Source organism: Papaver somniferum, chromosome 2, assembly GCF_003573695.1.
Source record: "Papaver somniferum cultivar HN1 chromosome 2, ASM357369v1, whole genome shotgun sequence".
Taxonomy (NCBI): Eukaryota; Viridiplantae; Streptophyta; class Magnoliopsida; order Ranunculales; family Papaveraceae; genus Papaver; species Papaver somniferum.
Window position 1 is genome coordinate 162,968,484 of NC_039359.1, and position 19,898 is coordinate 162,988,381.

The 19,898-nt window shown below is 34.4% G+C and overlaps 1 protein-coding gene across 1 annotated transcript; it reads right to left on the minus strand.

The window, feature by feature from the left end:
- Positions 1-1,999: 1,999 nt before the first annotated feature.
- LOC113354223 (monothiol glutaredoxin-S3-like) lies at positions 2,000-2,450 on the minus strand. The gene has a single exon (XM_026597625.1). It carries the CDS (start codon positions 2,337-2,339, stop codon positions 2,025-2,027), a length of 315 nt encoding a protein of 104 aa, XP_026453410.1. The 5' UTR covers positions 2,340-2,450; the 3' UTR covers positions 2,000-2,024.
- Between the last annotated feature and the right edge of the window lie 17,448 nt (positions 2,451-19,898).

A 19,898-nucleotide genomic window follows, 5' to 3' on the forward strand; every position in this document is an offset into this window, starting at 1 on the left:
AGGAGAAACCTCTATAATTTAGTAAAATGCCTTTGACTGCTAGAGAATAACTTAGCCAAAATATGCTTCAAATTTAGCCAAAATGTAACGTTGTTCACCTCCATCGTGTATTGGAATGATTCCAATAATTGAATTTCAGCCAACATATCCTCCCTATGTATATGTATCATTAGCATTTCTACAAATTGAAGTTGGGGAGCACTCTGCCACCCATCAAGTCAGCGCCAATTCTTGTAAATGGCCATGCAATCGCGCCATCATGGTGCATCATTGTACTCGATCAATATGACACTTCCGATAATAACGCATCATTTAATTTTGTGGATTTAATTGAAAATTTTTGATTCTTCATTTTGAGAAATATTTGGATGTTTAACTCATTTGCTTGTAAATGGAGAATACAACGGAAAAAAAAATAATCAAACGAGAAAACTAAAGCTAAAGCTAAAGATCGTAATCTTTTCATATTTAGTTTTTATTTATGATCCTAGTTATGAGGGAACCATCAATGTATATTCACAATGAAATGAGGTTACCATCCTGATATCCATCGGTTGTTTTTGGCTGAGACAGGACTAGGATGATCGGATGTAACATTTTCTCTCTCAACATGTTATCCATCCGTCCAAAGCTAAAAACTTCATTCTGTTTCGCGATAGGTCTTCGGTAAATTCATGTCACTTTTATTAGTTTTGTGTTTAGCATTTAAAATGTTAATTAAAAAAAATTCATTGAATAATCTGCATCTAATCTGTTTATCCATTAATATAAATCCATTGGATGTTGGATTGGACGGGAAATCAAACTTGAAATTTGTAATGTAAAGAGTCATGCTATGACACGGTCGTCCTTATAACTGAATAAATACGGTCGCACCTTTCCACCGTTAGATTACTTAGATTTGTACATCTTGGATTACTTAAATTTATACTCGCAATCAATCAATACAGTCTATCTGTATAATTTTGTTCCTTTTCGTTCTCCCACGATGATTAACTCAAGAATAAAGACATGAAGATCATATGAGAAGTTCTGAACCATCTTTATTATCATCATCATTATTGCAATAGCGATGAGCATTAAAACATTTTATCCGTTGATGGGCATATTTTACCCTAGATTGAATAAGAACTAAAAATTCTAATCAAATAAATTTTTGATCTACTTCTTATCAAGGTGATCTTTCCGTAACCGACTGATAAACTGCCATGAACCATTTTTTGTCTAATTCTTTCGAGTATTGCAGAAAAAATAGATCTAGATATTTACTTCTTATTTCCTATGTCTTCATGTGAATCCATTCATTAAAAAAGATGAAACAGGCATTATTCTCATCATTGATTTTTTTTCATGGAGTTCTAATCACCCGGTGCTAGAGTTTAGACAGATTAAACGATGTAAGTTTTGAAGTAACAATGGTGTTCCACTGTTGGATGGACTACGTAAATAAAATAGTAAATGGTTTCAGAATAATTAAGAATATGTGAATCCCTAGTCGGTATCTAATTTCGTGTATCTGTAGGGATAAAAAAATACAATGGTGCCAACATGCGACCGTATTTATTCGGTTATAAGGACGACCGTGTTATAGCACGACTCATATATTGAATTGGACGATGAGGAGGTTAAAATCACCCCAATCTGGTTCGTTTAAAATATTGTAGGCCAGGTTTATAAGTAAGTTCACAACTGATAACAGAATCTCAACCTTGCTTGGTGATGGATTTGTGTACGTAAAAATCTACTGTCTTTCATTTTTTTATTTTAGCCTAAAAATGGAACAAATTAATCACATTCGTCATGCATAAGCCCATTCCGGCAAGCGGGCAAATATCAAAGCCAAAGTATAAGAGTTAAATTCATGATGACATGGGAAGAGTGTGTCACCAAATCAGAGGTTGTTGGAAGAACACAAAATGCACTGAGAGTGAGAGCCTCATAAAGTTTCAAAGTAATTTCCATTTTAAATTTAGAGTTACATGAAATATAAAATGTGGAGAGATAGGTCGTTGCAACTTATATGTTTACAGCCAAATGGCCCCAGCTCTTTTAAGCATGGGAATAAGGGAACCACTAAGGTGAAGAGACATGACGGTGCTGGTTGAATTATGAATCAATTGGCCACCAATGAATACAGCAGGAACCGAAGGGCTACACCCTAATTTTTGAAGTGCTCTTTCGATTTCTCTTCCATTGGAGATCTCATCAAGTTCATAAATTGCTGGACTTACTCCAAGATCATAAAACAAAGACTTGATAGTGTGAGACATACAACAAGATGACTTGCTAAATATCACTACCGCCTTTTGTGACGCTAGTTTCATCACTTGCTTCTCCATAGGTATATATCTAGCAACGTGGAACAAATGATCAGATAATTAAACACACTGAGTGTGGAGGAATGAAGGAAAAGAAATGGGATTGAAATGAAGTAGTTGGATTTTCTTAGAAGTTCGTTGTTTATGTGTTGGTTGATGAATTTGACTTTGAGAAGATTGAGAATTTATAGGTTCAGTACAGTGGGGAGTGGTGGGAAGGTGGGTCGATTTGTTTAAGAAAAAACCCTAAAAAGGGAGAATGTTCTGACTGTATTTACGGTTGATGCTAAATCGGACAGAGAGAATAACTAAATATCTATCATTCTATCTAATCTTCTTTATAGGTTTCTTCTAATCTGATATCCGTGTCTACTTTTGCACAGTAGATAATATCATGAACACATGCATGCATTTGTCAAACCATTCCACCACCAAAAGTGCCTTTCGGTTGGTTATACAGCTAACTTATAAGTTTCTGAAAGGGTACTTCACATCAGTAGGTCATCTTCCTCTGCGCCTCTATCTCTCTTTATCGCTCTTTACGTCCATTACGTGCACCAAAAAAGGAACTGCGATCCGGTTATGTAATGCAAAACCATGTGCGACGGTTTCAGCACTAACCGTGACATATTTGCCTTATTTGCTTTTGAACTAAGAGAAGATTTTCAAAGGAAATGTGCATGACTAAATACTAGTAGTAAAACACATCAAATGTATTTGGTTATTCATTATCAGGTCTTTCTCCTGCTCTTTCATCAAACAGGAAATCATAGTTGGAGGCAACAACTCCAGAGTCGGCCATTTCCTTTTTCTCTTAATATATTTCTAAGAAAAATTATCATGTCCCACCAATGTTCACCTATATTGTGTATCATACTGTTGAAACATTTTATTAGGCGAATGGAACATTGATTCTATATGGCCTTGGAAGGGGAAAAAAAGAAGAAGAAATAGAGTCGAACATGCTAATTAACAGATGGAACATTTAAAAAACATCGTATATTAGAGGACACTTGATGTAACAACACTAATAAGAATAACCAAGATGTGATACCCTCTAATAAGTAATACTTCATTTCCATGCGTTTAATAACCTTCCTTTAAAACTTTTAGAGTATATAGAAATTGCATGGGAAAGACGAATTTGATCTTTATCCACGAAAAGTGCTGCTTATTTATATCACAAAATTGGTCAATTAATCTAATAATAACAATTTCTGGGTGAAAAATACATGTAAAATTTGATATTGTTTAAACGGACGAGAATGTAAATATATCCAGGATGTAAACAGTTTCATTCTACCCATTTTCAAATACTTTTTCTTCTTTTTAATTTACATCAGGATGTATCCAGTTTCACCTATGCTATCTTTTAAGTTTAAGCCAGGATGAATTCAGATTCATTCTTGCTGTTTTTTTGGTGACCATTTCACCCATACTAATTTTTACTCGTCCATTAGAACCATGTGTTTAAAAATATTTGGGCAATTGACCCAATTTCTCTATTTATATAAAGGTCGGTTCGAAAAACAGCGAAAGTGATAGACATCCCGTGGGTCCAATCCCGCGGGTTGTCCTGCAAGAGACAAAGAAGGAGAGACCTAGTAACCCAACGAATTTGTAGGGTGGGTTTGGTGTGGATCTCACCCCCTTATGTCATATCGGAACAATCCGCCGGATGTGAATCATTTTCCAAAAAACAGTCGGCATAAAATTAAAGAACTAATCTTTATGGATTTAAGTAAATAAATAAATCCGCAGACTGACTTAACCAACACAAATAATACAGTATATACGAATACGATATGTAGTTGGTAGAGAAAAGCCAATTTTGCTACTTTAATTTTTGTTAATTTACTTAAAGACGGGTTTCTCTAATCAAGATCGGTTGCTAAACACACAAATAATTGAATCACAACTTAACTTTTAATGCAAAATAGTCAAGAATTTGATTAACTAGTGTAATTCTTAGAGATATTTTGTAAAAGGATCATATATTTTCTGTCTAATTAGGGTATGGATCGTAAAAAATGCAGTTGATGCGTTAGGGTCGTAGACTTACCAAAGACTATTTGAAAACCGTCAACCTACCTTTTCTATTTTGCCAAACGCCCTGACCAACGGTTGACTGAAGCTGACCGTTTGTATATAGTCAAAAAGCTTTAATTTTTTCCCCAAATACTCTTCCCATCTCATTCCACACACACAGATCAAACATCCTATCTTAGAACTAAAATCAAACACCTGACAAGCATGTTGATATGCTGAATTATATCAGTTAGCTAATTTTTTGAAAATAAAATCACCGAGTATTAAACCTTTGTCGACTTTGAAAAATGCAATAAGCCAATCACCGAACACTAAACCCTTGTCAACTTAAAATCTTTGTTAACTCAATTGTGTTGGTAATTCTTCAACTCTGCAGGCTCCTTCATTTTCATTTTTTCCACTTCTTTTTCAATTGCATACATATCAAGAATGAAAATTAACATTAGCAAAATTCTAACTAATTTGGAGGTTCAAATTATAAAGTTTTGGACAGAATCTTAGATCGACCAGGATCTAGTTCTGTGAAAGTAACTTCAATTTTTTGAGTTTCTTGTGATGTTGTATTCGTTTTCATTCAGATTTTTTATTCATCTAAAAACAAGGAATGATAGATATGGAATATATATACTTACCAGATTTTATCACATAATTAATCTTGCTTTATAACAACTGAATCAGAAATGTACAAAAGGACCATGAACAAGATTCAAGATTGATCTTTACTTGAAATGTATGAGATTTTCTGAATCCGAAGTTGTTAAGGGAACTGAGGGGTTGAAATTCTCAAGAGATAATGATGTTGTTGTTGAACTCCAAGCCTGTTTTACGATGATGTTTTGTTAAAGGGAGAGCAAAAAATGATCCGAGGAAAACAAAAATTGTTATCGACTCGATAACCAGGTCAATTCTTCATGTGAGTCAAGTTTTATTTATTTTTTCGGATCAAAGATATCCCTCTTATTTATCCGCAGTCACTCGGCCTGTCTAATTTAACCTAATTAAGCTCAAGTTATATTACAAAGGAAAATCCAAGAGAATAAGTTTTGTTGTTATCATCAACAACCCAGAAAGATGTGGATCAAAAAAGAGAGCTGGTGAAGATTTTTAATACTAATTTTTTTAACTCTTACTGAAAAGTTTATACTCATATGAGGTTTATTTAGTTTTGCTTGGTACATATTTGCGGAGATATAATACGGGTGACGCGAGAGAAGACCAAAACACAAAAGACAGAGATGAGATTACTGAAAATGATCCCTAATTCTAAAATTTTACTTTGTTTAGGGTAACGACAATCATCAGTTTTGTAGTGACTTGAGGAAAAATGCCTAACGGAATCTTAATTAATCTTAGAGGGAGAGAGTGTTTGACTAATCAATTGATATTTCATCTTTTGTTGATTTTTGTTCTGGATTTAAAGTTGATTTCCGTTCCTGGATTTAAAAGTAGTGGAACATAAGTAAACCAAGATATTGGTGAATTTAGGAAAGTCAGTTTTGGTTCTAGAGAATTCTAGAACAGTTCTATTTAGAGTTTGGTTTATGTTAGGAATGTGTGTTTTATTTGGAGTTTGTTTTTATTATAAAAGTGATTTGAGTGATAAGTAGGTTGTTGAGCTATGAGAATTGTACATCAAACTGATTATCAATGTAATCATTTTATTGCTTCCGTGTGTGCTCTCGTCTCTCTTGCTCGATCCTACATATGGTATCAGAGCAAGGTGAGAGGAAGGGAGAGGAGAAGGAGAGAAAGAGTTAGTCTTGAAACTGCGTTTGGTTTTTGCTGAGAAGAAGGCGTGAGATCATGTTATTGTTTTCGTGACTTGTTGCTTACCAAAATATGTTTATGTGGGTTTGTTCGTGTGCTGTTAAAAATTTTAGAGTGTTGCTGCGGCTATGTGGTTTAAGGTGTTGGTGGTTTCCTTGTTCTAAGTCCGAGAAAAAAAAACTTAGGGTTTGATGAGTTCCAAGACGGAGAAGAGACAGATGGTTTGAAATTGTTTTTCACTGCCGGATAAGCCTAGAGTTGTTTGAGTTCAGTTCTTGAAGATCGAAAAGTCTGTGGCATAGTTGAATAGAAAGAGTGGTTGCTGCTTGGGAAATCAAAGAGCTACGAGTAATGATAGATAGCTGTTGTTGACGGAGAATAGTGCGGTCGAGCTTTGATCGTGATGGTGACTGAAGATGAGAGCCAGAAATGCTGATGTTTATGGAGTTTTTTTGACGCGTGAAGATGCATGGAGTTTGCTGGAGTTAAAGGATTTAGATTGTTGCTATCGATTTCAGAGGAAGATTAAGACTAAGGTTCTTGTCCGAGAAAAGATTAATGGCTTCCTTATGGGAGTTCTTTTGAGAATTTGGAATCGTTTAGGAACGTGGGTTTGTTTTAGAAACCAAAATTGCAGGAATGGGTGCTGTAACGAAGTAAAGGTAAAAGAGAATATGTTTAAACTGAGTTGTTGCTGTGTGCAAGTACGTTTGTTGGAAAGAGATTCAAGTTTTTTAAGAAGAAATTGAGAGGTGCTGAGTGATGGTGGTGTTTGATTATCGATAATAAAGGTGATGCTGTTGGTAGTTGCCATAAGCGTAAAAAAAAAAAACAAACAAACAAACAAACATTGTTATTGGAAGTTAGTGTTACAGTTGTAGAAAAACTGTTACAGATGAACAGTAGTGTGATAAAAGGATGTCACAGTTAAATGTTACTGAAGAATTGTTACAGAAGCGTAACGTCATAGGTTGTGACAGACAATTTTCTAGCAGAGGCGTTGCAGAAAGCAGATTTGATGATGGTTGAGGTAAGAAGCTTAGGGTGAGTGATTGATTGAATGGGTTAAGTCATGGATTCGAAATAGACGCAAAAGATGATCAAAAGTTGGTATTGCAGTCAGGAAGGACTTGTACAGTTTGATGAAGTTGATCGAATTCAGAAACTTACAGGGGTATATTGGATCAAGATTTATATGGATAAAAATAGATATTAGTTTACCTGAATCTAGAGGATTTATAATGTTTCTTAAAAGAATCTGAAAGATTCTTAAAGATATATAATTTAGATTAATTAGGATTAATAAAAATTATCATGCTTCCTTTTCAAAAAAAAAACATCAATAAGTGTTGTTGGTGGTTGGTGGTTGGAGGTGGTGATTGCTGGTGGGTTTTGTTGGAGGTGGTGCTGGTTGGTGGTGGCGTTGGTGGTAGGAGATGGTGTCTGTTGGTGCTCGGTTCTGGTGGTCAATGGTGGTTGTTGTTGTTGTTGTTGGTGGTGGTGGTGCTGGTTGGCGGTTTGTGGTGGTGGTAGTGGTCGATAGTAGTGGTGGCGGGTGACGGTGGTGGAAAAACGTAACATGTTGTGAAAAAAAACACCAAAAAGATAATAATTTTTCCATAAGAATCCATGAAACTCATGTGGTATGGGTTGAGATTGATATGAGATAATAAAACACATATTTTGGCTACAAATGTCCATAAGAATCCATATATATCTTGGCCCTTAGCTATCCTAAGAAATCCTAAATGAATTGAATACCTAGGATATATGTGGAATCTAAGAAAATCCTAATTGAATACCATGGATATTTTATGACTCCTAATATATCCTAATTGAATACCTAGGAGTTTTTAGGATTGTTAATTATCCATATAAATCCTAATTGAATACACCCCTATTAGAATGATAAAGAAAATTGCGTGGTTATGTTTGAGCTTAATGGAGGAAGGTAGCATGTTGGATTTTAAGCTCAAACATGTTGAAACAAAGATGTGATTGAAGAGTTTATGGCGGAAACTTGGAAATCCTACAAAATGTGGCAGACTTTGTGATGGTTATTTCTTGTGGAAGAAGCGTAACAAGAGAAAGATTGTAAGGGAATCTTGAAAAACAAAGAAGAAAAGAGAAGAAGAAACAACAACAAGGTTATGAAGAAAGAGAAGCAATCACCAAAGCTGATGAGAGAGTGAAGACAACAATAATGGGTTAAAATCCCATGAGTTGATCGTGAATATCATAAGAGATTGAAGAGAAGAGACGTCACAAGGGTGTGATCGTGTTAAGAAGTGAAGAAATCCCAGTGTAGGGATTTGAGAAGAGAAGTTAAGAAATTCAGTTGTGGAATTCGAAGAGTGTGGAAATCCTTCCTGTGAAGTAGGTAAACAAGAGTTGAGTGGAAATCCTTCTTGTGAAGTAGGTAAACAAGAGTTGAGTGGAAATCCTGCGAGTGAAATAGGTAAACAAGAGATGAGGTTGAGCTATAATGCTCGGTGTTGAGTTGAAGAATTTGGTTTTGTGTTCGGTTAGCAAGTTGAATAGAGCACAATAATAGTGTTTCTAGCTTGTTAAGGATGGTGTTCCACTGCGATGAAGAAGAACAAGAAAAGAAGTTGGTGATGGTTGCTATGGTACAATAGCAGTGAGTTTTTGATGATTGTTGTTAAGAAAATGAAGAAGATTGGTTTGTGAATTGAGTTTGTTGATTGGATAATGATGACGGAATTCCGGTGGGATAATGAAATTGGAATATATAATTGATTATCAAGGAGTAAGGGTTAGTTGGTGGTATCTTTGAAGATGAGAAAATACAAGAACGTGTTGACGTTTATCAATGGAAGAAGAGGAAAAAACATGAGAAAAGACAAGGACGTGCAAACGTCGATCAATGGAAGAAGAGGATTACGGAATTCTCGTTGAATGATATCTTGGTTTAAGGGAGGATGTTGGAAGTTAAACCAAGATATTGGTGAAGTTAGGAAATTCGTTTTGGTTCTAGAGAGTTCTAGAACAGTTCTATTTAGAGTTTGGTTTATGTTAGGAACGTGTGCTTTATTTAGAGTTTGTTTTTATTAGGAAAGTGCTTTGAGTGATCGTCAAGTTTGTGAGACTATATGTAGGTTGTTGAGCCATGAGAATTGTACACCAAACTGATTATCAATGTAATCGTTTTATTGCTTCCGCGTGTACTCTCCTCTCTCTTGCTCGATCCTACAATAAGGTATTAGGAGAAGTGATTTCGATCAAGCTGTGATCGTGTTTCTGATGTTTTAAACACTCTGTCCGGTTAACAATTGGGTTTCGTTGTGGGCGTATGAAATTGTCGAGTGTGAACAAGGGTAGTCTGATCTGAGTCAAAGAAAATTATTGAATGGACCTGGTTAACGAGTCGACAACGATTTTTGTTCTCCTCGTATCACTTTTTTCTCTCCCTTTTCAAAAATCTTTTACGATATTTTGACAAATTTAACCGGCTTAAATCTATGACCATTTATCGGGTTAAGTTTTTTTAACGGGATAGGAGACGATGTCATTTAGCTATTTCATATGAGCAGTTTAGTTGAAAATTGGACAGTCAAAGTTAGTCTACGACCCTAGTGCATCAACTGCAAATTTTAGGACCCAGACCCTAATTAGGAAAAAAACATACGACCCTTTTACAAAATATCACGACCCTTTTACAAAATACCTCTAATTCTTATATTCCAAAAATTACATGAAGGCCGACAAGTATATGTGAACCCATGGTTAATGCGAAGTAAGAGTTAACTTGACGATTGCAAACAACCAAATAAGATTTACATTATCCGTTATATTTTAGTACGTACGACTTAGTTTTTTTTTTCGAAAAAATTAATATACTTATTCAGGTATTCCAAGTTAACGTGATAGTATTATATATGGATTTAAACTAAAGTGTGTCTTAAGAAACCAGATATATTGGGAAAGAGTGGTATAGGAACTGGAAGAACAAAATACTGTATTAATTTGTACAAAAACTTCATCAACAACCTAAAAACTCAATACTATCCCTCACTCCAAAATAAAAGTAGCACTGGTGGAACTTATCTTCTCTCCTATTGGTCGGTGAGAGTAACCTCACGCTCTCATTGGCTAATTGAGAAACCATTCGTATTCGTCATATGAAATTTCGTTACATATGCTGCGTTGATCTGACAATGTGCGGTGTAGATTGGGTGGATTGTTGGGACACACGCGACGGACGGCCCTCATTATTTAGAAAAATTGTTATATTAACTTCGTGCATTTATTGTGAAAATCCAGAAAATAAAGAAAACTACTATATTAATTTCGGTCATTTATGACTAAAATAAAAAAAATCAACTCAACATATTTATGGAATAAAATAAAATAATTTATATTTTTTGAATCTCTTATAATTTCATGTATTTATTATAGAAAATCCAGAAAATAAAAAAATACTATATTAATTCTTACATTTATGAATTAAAAAAATCAATTTAACCTATTTATGGATAAATTAATGAGATTTATATTTTTAAAATCTTTTGTAAGGAAAAAAAAAGCAAAAAAATATTGAAATGACAAAAAGATTACTATATTAATCTTTATTAATTTCATGCAGTTATTATAAAAAATCCAAAAAATAATAAAAATACTATATTAATTTCGTAAATTTATGACTGAAATAAAAAAAAAAATCAACTCAACATATTTATGGAATAAATAATAAGTTTTAAATTTTTAAAAAAGTTTGTAAGGAAAAAATAATTTGGAAATGGTAAAGAAAACTATTATATTAATTTTGCAGAAAATACCTACTCTTGCCATTCCCGGTTCTAGAATTAAGAACATTTTCAAAATAATAAAGGACATGAAAATCTTTGATATATTAAAAAAAAAAAAACAGATTTAGAATCGATTTAGTTTATTCGGTATGAAAATCCGGACAACCGATTTACTAACCACAATAAAATCGGTTGGAGTTAAATAAATATTTACATGACCATTTAACGCAATTAAATTTCATAATACTTCTCATCGTTTTCTTTGCAGACAAGTCTCAAAGGTCTATATAAAGGACATATGTGGAGAATCAATGGTATTCTTTTTAGGATTCCTGCGGTTGTGATTGGAAGGCTTAATTCTGTGACAAACGATTGTGACAAAATCAGTTTAGGAGTGCGAAAAAATAAGTGATGTATATATGCGAGAGATTGTGATAGAGAATGAAAGGTATATTTGGACGTTTTTCTTCAGTTTTTAGTTTGGTATGCTGTTGACTATTCTAAATGATTATTAGGGGAACTATAATGAAAGTAACCACTGGGCGATTTGGTGCATGTAATAAAGGATGGAATGCTGGAGAGATGTGGGAATGTACCTGTAGTGATGATTATCATTGGAACGTATGTAAAAGATCATTTTGGTAATATGTTTGATTGCATAATGCTTTTTTGCACAAAAGTTGGTTTTGTTCGGCTACGAATGTTGATGTAATATCACATTATAGGTGCAATTAGACTTTGTACTATGCCTGCATCAAGGAAATTCATGGATATCGATGTTCAACAAATTCATGATTTCAGAACAAAGTAAGACTAATCAACAATTTCCTCTTTCCCTTATGGGAAAATGGTTTTACGGATTTAGGATGTATTTCTTTCTTTCTTTATTTATTTACGTATCTCTTTTAATAAATTAGGAAAAACATATAGAGTTTATTTGTAAACTGTTGAGGAGTCCTGCAATGATTTTAGAAGCACTAATTTTTTTCTTTACAAGTCTGTTTATATAGACGTATAGAGTTTAATTATAAGCTGTTGAGAAGTCCCACAATGAATCTGTTTTGAATAGATGTCAATCTCTTTCTTTATTTGTGAGTTTAGGCAAACAATAGGATAAAGAAGTTGTTCACCGGTAAATTGTGCTTCAGTGTTGTTTTTTATGTGGAAGCATGTATCTAGAGTTCATTTATAGAATGTTGAGGATAATGCAGTAAATTTAACGAACAAAATATGTAGATTGGTTAGCTTACAATGTATATTGTTCTTTTTTCAGGTTTTCTGGGGAGCCTTTGGAGGTCGGAAGGGTTGATTTGAAGGAGGAAAATTCATATGAAAACATGGTGACTCTTTTTGATTTGACTGAGATGTTGCAGTATGAAAGTAACAAGGTATGTACACACAATTTTGTATTGCCAGTCCAAGGATATTTAGATTGTTGGTTTCAGCTATAATATGGAGCTACCTTTGGACTAGTTGAGTTTGGGATCGGTTGAGCAATAGGCAATACCGTTTAAGAATCTAATCCCCATTGTCTTTTTGTGATCTAGGATAAGATCTTCTACTGAGAGGCAACCGTTGTTGGATTGGCACATGGTTGGGATTTCTTTTTCGTGTGAATTTGTATCTAATATAGGTTTTGTTTTATGATATAATCAATTACTTCATCCATAATCATATACTTTGTTGATAATCCTTTTTAATGAGTAACAATCTTTATTGATAATTATTTTTGTAGGTATCTACTTCAGCTAAAAGTGGTCGTTAGGTCAGAAAATGTAACATTTACTGTCATAGGGCATAATGCTGAAAAAATACTGAAGTACACTGCCAAGGAACACGTTGAATACGAAGTATAATGCGAAAAGATACATAGAAGTTCCCTTTCAGGTTTGTTTTCATATTTGATGAAGCTGCACTCATTAACTTAACCACTTCCTTATACGGATGAATGAAACGGGAAAAGCTGTGAGAGTATATGATAGGATCGTGAATGAGACCTTTGTGTTTAAAGTATGCATCTCAGAGTATAGTATAAAAAACCGAACCGACAATTTCAAAGTACTGAAGCTCTTTAAGAAAGTATCTGATGGAATCAGGGACTTATCCAGATAAGGGAAAAAAGAGAGATGCTGCCAAAGAACCTGAGCGAATGGCTCCACTCACCCCGAGAAACCGAAACTGGCCAAATATGATCAGCGCATCTAAGTAGAATTGGAGATTCGAACATTTACTTTTTTAGAATTAGTAACATGGAAGATTATTTGGTTATTCGCGAATTGTATCAAAAAAAAAAAAGATTATTTGGTTATCTAGGTGTATTTATTTTTTGGGTTCTATTACTTTAGATGATTCGATATCTGTTGGATTTTTTCAGTATTGATTTTGATTTTTGCAACTATCCATATAATGCTATTGCAAGGGAATTTTATAGTTTTGCCTGCGAATTTGATTCATTGGTTAGAATAAAATCTTTTGAAAAACTAAAGTCTACTAAGTTTGAATTAACGTGAGCAATCCGATTTCACCAATGAGGATGGTTGGTCTACTGAATTTCTATAAAACCAACGTTCGAGTTGCATTAATATCCAGCCTCAAGAAGATTATGAATCTCCATAGGCGTTTTTGGATGCCATGTCATTGTCAAATGGAGGTGGTGAATGCGATGTAGGAAAAATTCCGCCTTTTATTTGTTAAGAGAGTTCTCTATTTTTTTTCAAGCCAAAATAATTTCCATAAATATATAATAAAATTATCCATTTACATATTTAAAAATCCAACAACCAAATAATTTAAGTAATCAATACGATTTAGATTCCCTTTGCCAATAAAGGTACTCCAATCCAACAACCAATTTGAAGGTACTCCAAGAGTATTGAAAACGGAGTCTTATTGGGGTGTTAGTTTGTTTCTTTGATCACAACATTTTTGACGGGAAGTACTCCATTTATTTTGTACTATAGCGTGTGTTTTTTTAGTGTGTCTAATATCAGATACTGATGCAACTATATATTGAGTGCGATTTTTCATTTAACTAAAAGCGTTAGTGCATGGGGTTGGTGCCTATTGAGCAGTTGGGTTCACCGCTTGATTCTTAACACATGTATATGTTTTCCAAAGAAATATATAACAATGCATTTCTTTGATTACATCAATTTCGACGGGAAGCACTTTGTATTCTTTGCTCTATTTAGGGTTGACAATCTATTTTATCTTAATATCGTCTTTTTAGTATGTCTAATATCAGATATCAATACAACTGTATAATGAGTGTGATTTTTCATTTAACTATAGGGACTTGGAGCCTGGAAGAGGACTTGAGTTGGCCGCTTGATTCCTAGCGCACGTATATGATTCTTAAAAAATATAAATCGGTAAATTCCCTTGATTACTCACCTTCAACAGGAAGCACTTCATATGCTTTGCAATATTTAGGGTTGAAAATCAATTGTAGGTTAACAATAAATACAATCCTGACCAGCTAGAGTCGTATATAAGAAAAGAAAAAAAAATGTGAGAATTTATAACCAATACAATTTAGATTCCATTTGCCAATAAAAGTACTCCGATTATAACTAGTAGCCAATCCTTATAGTTAACGCAACAATCAAGGGTAATCAAACAAGGTTATATTGGGATATTAATGCATATCCTTTATTACAACTTCTTTGACATGAAGCACTTCATTTGTTTTGCACTATTTAGAATCTGAAAGATATTTTTATATTATGTCGTGTGTTGTTTTACCGTCTCTAATCAATATAAGATATTGATATAACTTTATCATAAATGTGATTTTTCATTTAACTATACAGACTTGGAGCCTAAAAGAGAACTTGAGTTGGCCACTTAATTCCTAACACAAGTTTATGATTCTTAAGAAAACTATATCAGTGCATTTCGTTTATTACTTCTTTGACCGGAAGCACTTCGTAAGCTTTCCAGTATCTAGGGTTGGCAGTCCATTTTATATTAATTTCGTGTTATGTTGGTGTCTCTAATCTCGGATATCAATACAGCATGTGTCATTTACATTCAACTACAAGAAGTTGAAGCTTGGAAAAGCATTTGAGTTGGTCGCTTGATTTTTAACGCGAGTATATGACTTCTAAAGAATAATATATACGCGCATTTCCATGATTACATTTTCTTTGATGGAAAATATTTCATTTGCTTTGCATTATTTAGAGTTGGAAATCTATTTTATATTAATATCATGATTCTTTTTAGTGTTCTAATATCATATATCGATACCTATATAATGAGTGTGATTTTTCATTTTGCTATAAGAAATTTCATTTGATTTTGTCCCTTGATTCTTAACATAAATAAGAGATATTTGAATAAAAATATGTCAGTGATTTTCCTTGATTACGTCTTCTTTGACGGGAAACACTTCATATATTGTGCACTACTTAGAATTGGCAATCTGTTTTATATTAATATCGTTTTTTTTTTAGTTTCTTCAATATCAGATCTTGATACAACTCTATAAGTTGGATATTGTAAAATAAGTTGAGTTGTCCCCTTGATTTTTAACGCGAGTATATGACTTCTAAAGAAAAATATGTGCACTTCCATGATTACATTTTCTTTGACGAGACGCACTTCATATGCTTTGCATTATTCAGACTTGTCATGATTCTTTTTAGTGTTCTAATATCAGATATCGATACATATATAATGAGTGTGATTTTCCATTTAGCTATAAGAAGTTGCATATGAGTTTGTCACTTGATTCTTAACGTAAATAAGAGATTTTCGAAGAAAGATATATCAGTGGTTTCCTTGATTACATCTTCTTTGATGGGAAGCACTTCATATGTTGTGCACTATTTAGAGTTGGCAATCTGTTTTATATTAATATCGTGTTTTTTTTAGTTTCTCCAATATCAGATCTTGATACAACTATACAAGTTGGAGCTTGGAAAATCAGTTGAATAGGCCGCTTGATTTTTAACGCAAGTATGTGACTTCTAAAGAAAAATATATATGTGCATTTCCATGATTACATTTTCTTTGACGGGAAGTACTTCATATGCTTTACATTATTTAGAGTTGGCAATATATTTTATATTAATATCATGATTCTTTTTAGTGTTCTAATATCAGATACTGATACATATATAATGAGTGTGATTTTCCATTTAGCTATAAGAAGTTGCAGTTGAGTTTGTCCCTTGATTCTTAACTTAAATAAGAGATTTTTGAAGAAAGATATATAAGTGATTTTCCTTGATTACATCTTCTTTGACGGGCTATATAAAATTGGCAAACTGTTTTATATTAATATCGTGTTTTTTTTAGTATCTCTGGTATCAGATCTTGATACAACTATATAGCAGGTATGATTTTTCATTTAACTACTAATAGTATTGAGATTGACAATGATTTTAAAGGTTGGTAAAAAATTTCAAAAATATTTTCTTTAAGAGGATTTCTTAATCTCCAACACTTTAAACAATGTGTAATTGGTGAATAATTTGGTTCCGACTGTTAATCTACTAAATGATAATTGGTGTTTTCATTATACACTGTAATTGTTAATTGGGATCCTTTTTTGGAAAATCTAATTATGAGTTAGTAATTATAGCTTAAACTATTTTATTTTTGAGATTACTTAGATCTATTTATTTCAGTTTATTTGTAGAATTGATTACTATTTTATTATATTGAATGAAATTAGTTTCAAAACCATTTGAAATCTTTAGATTACAATAACATTATACATTTGGTTATTAGAAATTTTGAATTGTTAGTTGTCGATCAATTGGATAATAGTTCTATTGTAACTTATTAGAACTAACGGGTGCGGGGCGAAGCCCCGCCTCAGTGGACGCTAACCAACGGTGTAAGAAATTCCAGCAGTCCCGGTGCGTAGCACGGGTTTCAATCTAGTATATTTAATATCCCTTACGGGTGCAAGAGTTACAATCAGGTAACTATATGTATTATATTCCCTCCGTCCCTAATTAGTTGAGCCATTTGTAGTTTGCACAATTATTAAGGCAAGAAATGAAGAGAATGTTTAGGTATTTTTACAAGTATGCCCTTATGGATAATAATTTGTAAAACTTCGAATTATTTATCTTTAAACTATACCACGGTTTTTCGTAAATTTTATACCGTTGAAAAGCAATTTAAAACAGTTACGTAACGAATATAAACATGACTATCAAATTATACATATTTCTTATAGTAACAATAATCAATTAAAATGGTAGTTTTAGAAATATTTCTTTGACATCAGAGGCACGTAGACTACGCTGTCCTAAAGGCAATATCGCCTGCCACTCCTCTGAGATGCTACAACAGTTGGCGAGTCACCTCCAGGATATAACTACAGTTAGTACCCCTCAATGAAGCATACAATGAGGGTACCCTTAGAGCTTGGCAGAACTTAAAACAGTAGAAGAGATGTTTATAGAAAAACTGAGGGAGAGTAGAAGAGATATTTCTCTGTGGTATGTCTTATGAGATTACAACTACTCTCTTATATAGTGTTCGTGTAGTTACAAACAAGAAAGAAAACCCATGCGTATGACAGGAAAAACTGGTTATGTTGGGTTAAAGATAGTGCAAGAAAAGTTGTTTTGACAGGCATGGAGCAGTGTGTTGCTGCCAAGCCAAATACGTACATACAAGAGAGCCAGGACAAAACACGTACAGACAAAGAAGCCAAGACAAGCACGTTCAGACAAAGAAGTCAGGAGAAAACTCGTGCAGACAAAGAAGCCAAGACAAGCACGTTCAGACAAAGATGTCAGGAGAAAACTCGTGCAGACAAAGAAGCCAAGACAAGCACGTTCAGACAAAGAAAAGATTCTTCTACTTGTGTGGAAAACACGTACCAAAAATTTCAGAAAAAAGATAGGATCTAATGAACCCACACCCACACCCACACCCACACCCACACCCACACCCGAGCCCGAGCCCGAGCCCGACCCGACCGACCGACCGACCGGACGGACGGCGGCGGCGTGCGTGCTTCTGTGCGAAGCACCGCGCGTACGGGAAAGGCAACCTTGCCCTAGTCTAAGCCTCCCCCCCAAGCACAAAAGTCTAATGACCCAAGGGCCATGCCCTTATAGCCAACTCTATGGTATTTATGTCTAAAACTCTTTAGATTTTAGTCAATGTGGGACTATTGTTTTATCTATTCAAAAGAAAAAACAACTAATGGGCAATAGGTCTAGGGATCAAAACACAGTCCATGGAAAAATTGGTAATTTTAAAGCGTTTTTTCTAACAATCCCCCACATGAAGGATAAAACATATCGACGAAATACGAGAAAACATAATACATCAATATTAGGCTAAGGTGTCCCAGAGATTGAACCTTAACATAGTGAGAGGTTACAGGAACTGCTTGTTGTTTCGGTGAACACAATGTCTTGAACCGTCAACAGTGAGTGCAATTCAGAAATAACAACCACACTTTGATGTCTCAAAGAAAAAGAAAGCTGCCAAGCTCTTGCCGTTGTGCCCGTTTTGGCCGTGGGCTAAATCCCGGACTTAATGAATGTCTCTAGAGAAAAAGCTCAAATTCTCATAGGAAGCGGCCCCACTTCCAACATCCACATAGGTGAGTCCATTAAGAGTGTCCTGCCACACTCCGCTGTAAGCAAAGCCATGGAACTCATTAAGATCCTGACAGATCATCCTAAAACATGCAGGCAGCACTATCATACGGTTACATCATAGGGAGGGACAAAGATAGTGCTTTCTCTCGACATCACCAAAAATTAGTTATCTCATTGAACCTTGATCTTGGAGCTCCATTCACAAGGTTGAGTGTCCTTCATGGCGATTTATTCTATGAGCTTGAGTCGCATCCCCTTCGATGTGGATCTAACTACCTCTCTAGATAACCCTTTCGTCAAAGGATCTGCAATATTCTCTTTAGACCTTACAAAGTCTATAGAGATGATGCCAGTAGAGAGTAGTTGTTTCACTGTCTTGTGTCTTCTTCGAAGATGTATAGACTTTCCGTTGTATACACTATTCTTTGCGCATCCAATAGCAGCTTGACTGTCACAGTGGATTGCGATCGAAGACACAGGCTTGGGACAGAGTGGAATTCCACCCAGGAAACCTCGTATCCATTCAGCTTCCTCTCCAGCTTTCTCCAAGGCTATAAACTCAGACTCCATGGTGGATCGAGCTATACATGTCTGTTTGGTAGACTTCCATGACACAGACGCACCACCAAGTGTGAAGATGTACCCGCTAGTGGATTTGCACTCATCTGAGTCTGATATCCAGTTAGCATCACAATACCCTTCTAGCACAGCAGGATACTTCCCAAAACTTAGGCAATAGTTTGAAGTTCCTCTCAGGTACCGTAGAACTCTGTAGAGAGCATTCCAGTGATCCTGCCCAGGGTAGCAAGTGTACCTTCTTAATCTACTCACAGTATAAGCAATATCAGGTCTTGTACAGTTCATTAAATACATAAAACTGCCAATAACACGAGAATACTCAAGTTGATAAATACCCTCACCCTTGTTCTTTTTCAATTTGCAATTGGGATCATAAGGAGTAGTTGCAGGTTTAGCTTTTTCATGATTAAATCTCTTAAGCACAGTTTCAACATAATGAGATTGACTAAGACTATATCCATCAGACATCTTTCTGATTTTCATCCCTAAGATTACATCAGCAGGGCCTAAGTCTTTCATGTCAAAGTTTTCGTTAAGCATGCTTTTAGTGGTATTGATACTATCAAGGTTACTTCCTAATATGAGCATATCATCAACATATAGGCACACAATAACATGAGAATCGTCCACAGATTTAATGTAAACACATTTATCAGATTCATTAACCTTGAAGCCATTAGATATCATTACATGATTAAATTTTTCATGCCACTGTTTAGGTGCTTGTTTTAAACCATACAAAGATTTTTTCAGTTTGCATACTTTATCTTCAAAACCTTTCACAACAAAACCTTCCGGTTGGTCCATATAAATTTCTTCATTCAATTCACCATATA